Raw genomic sequence first — 7,212 nt, 5'->3', positions numbered from 1 at the left:
GGGCTGCCACGACTTCTCAAATACAAGGGATGGTGGCTTAGCAACTTCATCCGCCAGTTCCTTCAGGACCACGGATGGATCTCATCGGGTCCCATGGACTTGTGCACCTTCAGGTGCCTTAGATGGTCTCAAAAAGAATAATAAGAAAAATAAGAAAAATAATAAGAAGAAATAAGAATAATAAGAAAAATAATAAGAAAGAAGAACTTGCAAGCACTGATAGAAAAGGGTAAAAAGCAGCCTGCTTTTCCACTGGAGTTGTACATAAGAAATAAGACTAACTGCTCTTTTGTGGTAATTACAGTGGTTTTGGATGTTTTACTCTTTCGTTGTCTCATATTTATGTGGCTGTTTCAATCAGTATTTCCCCCTGTTTTAGGTATAATATTGTTTAATAAGTAAATAATCTTAAGGTTTAATGTCTTACACTCCATATTAAAATTCAAATATTTCTGTGTTTGTGTCATGCCAAAAGAGCACCTGTGCAAGTTTAATATGCTTCACTTCTTTGGAAATAGCAGTATAGCAGGGTATTATGAGCTCAGAAGTCTCCTATTTCAGTTGGCTTTGGGATCTAGCATTACATTTTGTTTCCTGACCTTGCAGCATAAATAGTAGTGTTGGCTGGTTTTGATACTAAGATTAACAGATCACAGGTCTGCAGTAATTGCATGTTAGTTTCAACATCCAGCTTCTTTATGATGCGGCAAGCTCGAGGTGTCCCCACCTCCCGTCCCTTTTCATCCACCCTGGTGGACTGAGGGACAAATGCTGCATAATTATCTGTGTCCTTAGCCTGCCCACACCTGTCTTCTGATGCTGAAATTAAGAATAGGTTCTCTGTCAATGTAGCCCCTTCATTTATTTCTTTCTCCTTTCATTAAGAAGCAGTTAACGTGTTGGGAATAGTGACAAATACTCTGTCCCTCCCTGCCCAAAATAAAATTGCATAATCCAGTTGGGCTGATGAGGTTGTATAGGTACTACTACTGAAGAAGTGTGTCTATGCATATGAACTGTTTATTCTAGCTGTTGTTTGTCATATAATCTAAACTAGTTCAACTTTTTCAGTGTTTTGTTTCCTTACTAATAAAATATAACTGACCATAGTTCACGCCATCTCTAAAGTGCTCATCGTGGTAACATCTGATGTGTTTTTTAGGAGTTACAGGAAAGTTGTTCAGCAGTAATTAACAAAGCAGCTTTGAAATTGTTTTATCTTATAAAAGGGTGAAATCTTACAGCAGACTGGGTCCATGATTTGAGACTTTCAAATAGTTTCAAACTGATACTTGCTTTTGATAATAATTAATTTGATCTTTGCTTTACAGGAGTTTTTCGTCTTGTTTCTCAATTAAGTACAAAGAAAAGCAGGAGATTTCTTTCTTGAGCTGAGGTTATAAAAGAGATTAGTAAGTTGTATTTTTTGGTGCATTATTATATATTTTTCTTTTACATGTTTTTCACAGCTTGCACTGAAGGACCCCGTGCACACTGTGTCATTGCAGCAGTTCATCTATGAGAAGCTAAAGGCACAGCAGGAATTACTGGGAGAACAAGGTTTTCAGGCACTTATGGAAACCGTGGATACAGAAATAGTTGCACAGCTACAAGAATTTTTACAAGGCTTCTAAATAAGCAGAAACAAGATTTTGTATGTCCAATTTCCCTTTCAAAGAAATACGAAAGAACTCTAGCCTTCCATCTTGTATGGAAGAGCCTACTGAAAGCTGAAAATAAGTTGTGTTAAAAAATAAAAAATAAGTTTCTGTTGTTGCTATTAAACAAACTTTGGTAACGCTTTATGTTATTTTTTAATAATGTACTTAGGGCTTTATCATCAAAGTAACACTTCTATGATTCCTGACATGGTATAAGCTGTCCTAGATAGTACCTTTTTTTTTGGTACCGTTACGGGCTTTTTGGTTCACAAAGCTATGTCATAAACTGAGAGGTCTGAAGGAACTTAGTAGTGTATATTAATGAGAAGTGTCTATTGATCCAGCAGTATAATTCAGTAGCAGGAGCTGCTTGTCTTGATATTGTATACCTGTAACTTTCTCCCCTTCCTATTACAATTTCTTGACTGTACGTTCAACCATACAAGCAGAAGGGGTTAGGAAAGCAGTAAGACTGTGAGCAGAAACATTCCTTCATGAGAGAAAGATAATTCCTGTTTGAATTGTCTCAGAGAAAAAGGAAGTTAGATTGTAACGCTTAATTTGTATTTGAAGAGGTGTTAGAGAATATCAATTTATATCTCTATCTGAAGATGTGGGTTCTCATTTTTATCACCAATTTCTATATTTCTTTTATTCTATTTATTTTATTAAGACAAATTTCTGGCCTTCTTGAGTTCCTTCTATCTCACTTTTAGCTGTCATAACACAGAGAAACTCACCAGAGCTAGATGAGTAATTAATTCCAATTAATTATTGGCTGTACCTGGACTACTTAAAATTGCCATTCAGTATCTCAGTTCTTTGCTTTTTTTCATCAAAGGCATATCATCAGGATACTTCATAATTGTTACGGAAAAGTTTGAGCCCAGATAGTCACAATTGATACCTTCATTTGCAAATGTGAGGCTCATTATTTATTATTTGAGTTTTCATTATTTATTAGTTACCTGGACAGCTGCAGGAATGACAGGGTAAAGCTGCTCCTTTCTATGTGCCTTTGTCTTTCGTACCTTGTGGGTGGGAGGGGGGGAGAGAAGGCTCTTTTCCATTTTGAGATTTTCCTTTTAAGTTCTGATCTTCCACCTTTGAAGTTGAAGTGAACTTTGTTTGCTTCACTAAGGGATGATTAAGCTATTAAACCAGATTCCACCCCACCCCCGAAGGGGATTAGCTGTTTAAAGACATCTACATGCTTTTGATAATCTTACCAGATAACCAGATGCTTTTAAAAATCTGAGCCTTTTTCTTTAATGACCCTTTGGGGAGTAATTGTTTTTGAAACCTTCCTTCTGTTTGCAGAGAAAGCTTGACCGTTCCCTCCTTCTCCTTTGGCTTCAGTGGCAGAGGCTGCTGGGGCTCTCGCACCTCTGAATTCAAAACCTCCCCTTGTACCCAGCTGCTAGCATCTGTCTGCAGAAGCTGTTGGATAACTCATTGTTTCCTGCTTTTTACCTTGGCCTAGGGAGGTTTGTTAGAAGAATTGTTACAATTTGTCTGTATGTTATCTGTATGTCATTTCCTCATTAATCCACCAACATCAATTCTCACAGTTAAGAGTTTTGGCTGGTTATGTTTGGGACTTGTAAGGGAAGGGACTCAGTGTGCTAATGGTCCCTTTCAGCTGTGAACTACAGTTACCAGAACCTGGTGGCATTTGACTGAAATTGCATTTGTTGCATAGTTAATCTGCAGAGACCCTCAGCTTTTGGTTCAGTGTAAAACTAGCACAGATCTGGTCAGCCTTGCTAGCTTTGACCCTGCATGGCATGACTGCATGGCGTACAGAAAAACCTCAGGTCAGGAAGCAATACTTTTCTATCACCGTTCGGTAAAATCACTTGAGCAGCGCTGAGTGGTGCTCCCTGACATTTCAGAGGGAGGGAGGTCCTACCTGCTGTAGTCCAGCCTTGGGCAAAAGGCTGCTTTCTGCATTTCTGCTGCATGGCCGAGCCTCCAAGCTCCCTGTGCAGCATCTTGCAGTCAAGTCAAACTTGTCAGCACGGCTACATGCAACTGAGCCAGACCTGCCTGCCTGCGTCATTCTCAGAGATATTCAAGCCCCCATTACCTCACGTGGTGGAGTGTTAACTGCAGTTTATTTTAGTGCATGGTAACTAATATTGGCACAGACTTTGTCAGGAATGATGGACATGCTTCTGGCTAATAATGGCACGACAACATTGTGATTAACTTTCTCAGTAATGTCTCTGAATAAGTGTATGTATTCATTTTTTTTATGCATTAGAGAACAAGTTAAATTTGTCACTGGGTGTTTAGCTTTTCATCTTGTAAGATTTAATTCCAAGGCTTGGACTATAAATGAAAACAATTATCACCGTAACTGCTTATATGACAACCACTGTCAGCACACTGCAAAACAAGTGTCTGTCTGTGTTCAGCAGCCAGCGGTCTAGTACTGAGAAAGTGCAGAAATTTCAGCTTAAAACAGCAGAAAAACTTACATATAATATACTTAATATATTAAATTCTTATATATAGGATAAAATTTTCACTGGAAGGTTGTGGATTAGGACTGCAGCAAGCTTTAGCCCTTTTTGTTGTCATTGTTGAAATTTCTGACTTTAGCCTCTTGGGGAAGAAAGGAAACCAAATAGAACAAATTGCCTGACACTGAAGCAGTAAAATACAGTTTCTGAAATCCTTATGAGGAAGGATCTTTGATCCTGTTGCCCTTTGAGCTTTGTTTTTCAAGGCAAAAAATAATTTAAATCGGGTTGTTTTTTTTTTCCTACAGCACAATTTATTCCTGAGGCTTACAAATTTTATCAGTTTACCTTTCAGAAGAGGCAATGACTGTGAGTTGAAGACATTTTTTTTCTCTCTGATAAGAGTTAAATGTCTTTGAAGATATGTGCTGAAAGAAACTGAGAGGACTAATTCTTCTGCTTCCATCTTCAAAAAATTAACTTTGGTATATAAAAGTAATGACCATTTTTAAGCCTTTGACCTAACTGAAGTGTTAATAACTCATCTAAGCTCATTGCATTTCATTGAATTTTTTTTCAGCTTCTAAAGGTAATTTTATCCATGTTATAATTTAATCGTATTAGATAGTCCAGGTGTTTGTCTCATACAAAACAATTACTGGAATAATTTTACTTCTACAAATGCTCTCAGATTAGATAACCTGAAGTATGATAGATAACCTTAAGTATGATAATGTTAGATAACCTGAAGTATGATAGATAACCTTAAGTATGTTAAAGGTCTAGATATACAAAGTAAAAATATATATATATCTATACAGGTATGTGTATAAAATGTGCCTGTACATAGATGTATATTGTGTATACATGGGGCTGGGAGGTAACAGGCACTCGTGTTTCACCGTGACCGCCTGTTCTGGCAGGGCCAGTTGCGTTGCTGCCCCGGTGGCCAGGCCTGCCAGCAGCCGCTGCCACAGGGGCACTCCCTCAGGCCTCCCTCCTCATGGCAGGCGCCCCGCTGCTGCGGTGAGGCGGCCTAACACTCCCACCACGCTTGAAGTGGTCTTGGGCTGTCACAGCGTTAACCTGCCTCGCCGGAGGGAGGTTGTGGCCTCCTACCTTCGCTTTAGTGAAGCGATAGAGGATTTTTGCATCATTTGTGACCAAGTTCAAGGGCCAGGCCATTTCCTGATAACCTCTGCCGTTGTGGTGGCCCAGGAGGGTGCAGGGAGAGTGTATGGCGCGGTGGGTGCCTGTAGGTGCTGCAATGCTGCACACCATCCCAGGAGCCCTTTTGGGCACAGCCGTTGGAGAAAACTCGCTTCTTGTCAGGTAAGCGAGTGCTCACAGTGTCACTGACAGATGGAGGAAGCATTCTGCTGGGCGTGCCTTGATTGAAAAGGTTCCAGGGAAGCCTCGGGGGATTTGCAGGAGGGAAACCTGGCTCCTGCAGTGCTGTAGCATCTCACTGAGGAAGAGCTGTTGCAGTTGCTCTGCAAGTTGGCTTTATTTAAGCTAATACTGCCCTGAAGAAAAGGATGTTAGAGTGCTAAGATTTCATCCTTCCTCTTGTGAAGTTGTCTGTTTTCCGAGGTTTGAACCACAATTTTTGTTTGAAAAGGGACCACCGTATAGTGTTTACTCCTTGGCAAAGCTGCTCATGAAGATCCTTTTTGTTTTCTTGTTGGTCCCAACAGGTGTTCAGACATCCTCTCCCAGGGTACCAGGAGTGACGGCCAAAGTCCTAAGCGGAGTCATACCTTGTAACTGCAAATGTATCAGATGGGCTCATTTTTCTGATGGTTCAGCAATGATAAAATCGCTGCTATAGATTCTATTAACACAGACAACGCTATGAGATTTACAGTCAATATCATTCAGTAATTTTTAGTATGCTTGACTTTTTTTTTATTTAGTTCCAAACTCTTGTGATGCTCCTAAATTTCAGTTCATGGTGTTCTTTGAACTGCTGAACGTGCCACATCTTCACTTAGCAAAAGCAGCACCTTTGTAACTAAGGTACACATTTTGAAGGCTTTCCAAACTCATTTACTTGTCTTGCCTCAATGCTGCTGCTTCAAAAAATAAATGATTAATTACTAATTTTAAAATGTGCACAATTTCTGTCATACTGCTAGCTATGATTAATAATGATGACTAATCATCAGATAATCAGATTTGACTGGTTCTGTAGAAGCTTTTCATAAGGTAGAATAGTTTGTTCTTACCAGATTTTGCTGACTCTTGGGGAAAATGAAATCAAATTAACTGTAGTCAACCCCCTTTGAAAATTTGTTGGGGATTCATAGGGAGTGCTCAAAAATGTTACATCCTCTGTTCTCCACACTGGCTGGGCACCATTTTGTTAGGCTCAGTGTGTACTACTTCACTGACTAGTATATACTACTTGCTTAAAAATATTGATCGTGTAGGAACTTGTTTCCAGGTTTACACAAAATGGGTGATCAGTTTCCAAAGAGTGGTCTAAAATTAAGTGAAAAGGAGCAAAACTGAATTTGCTGCAAACAAGCAAATTTCAACACCAATACATAAATGTAACTAAAGCATGCCCCTTAAAAGTTGATTATACGAAATAAAATCACATCCCTCATCGAGGTACATGTCATTTCTGAAGTCAGCTGTGGCTGTTGGCAGGTGGCAAAGCATGTCTCCTGGGCTGGAGCTGTGCAAGTAATTGACTTTTTCATTCCCTTTCTGAAGAAGGGAAAAATGGTGGGTTGGCAAAAGTACTTCACTTGACCCAAGGTTTAATGTTTTATTTCTTTCTTTAGATTTCTTAACCTGCTTTTAATAAAATACCAACTGATTTTGAAGTCAAGCTGTCACTTCTAAACATGTCAAAAGCCTAGAACATTTAAAATATATATTCTTAGGTAAAACAATTTGCTGAACTTGCATATTGTTTCTTACCACCTGAAACTAGTTTTCAGTTTCATTAACCTCTGGAAGACTTATCCAATTCTATTATGGAATGTAATGCAAATAAAGGGACACATTGGTGTTTAAAACAACAAAAAAAAATTAGTCATGTTGACTGGGATTGTGGGTTGTCATCACTTCCC

The 7,212-nt window shown here is 39.1% G+C and overlaps 1 protein-coding gene across 2 annotated transcripts in view; it reads left to right on the top strand.

Moving 5' to 3' along the window:
• Positions 1-1,792, top strand: part of IPO11 (importin 11) — a 105,584-nt gene extending 103,792 nt beyond the window's left edge. For both annotated transcript variants that reach the window (XM_009272498.2, XM_019470275.1), the window contains one exon: positions 1,470-1,792. In XM_009272498.2, the coding sequence (XP_009270773.1) occupies positions 1,470-1,634 (165 nt within the window). In that variant the 3' untranslated portion in view covers positions 1,635-1,792. The remainder of the gene's footprint in view (positions 1-1,469) is intronic.
• The last annotated feature ends 5,420 nt before the right edge of the window (positions 1,793-7,212 follow it).

This window comes from Aptenodytes forsteri, unplaced genomic scaffold (genome assembly GCF_000699145.1).
Source record: "Aptenodytes forsteri isolate BGI_AS27 unplaced genomic scaffold, ASM69914v1 Scaffold92, whole genome shotgun sequence".
Lineage (NCBI taxonomy): Eukaryota > Metazoa > Chordata > Aves > Sphenisciformes > Spheniscidae > Aptenodytes > Aptenodytes forsteri.
The sequence above is the reverse complement of the archived record's forward strand: the minus strand, read 5'-3'. Positions and strand labels throughout refer to the sequence as shown.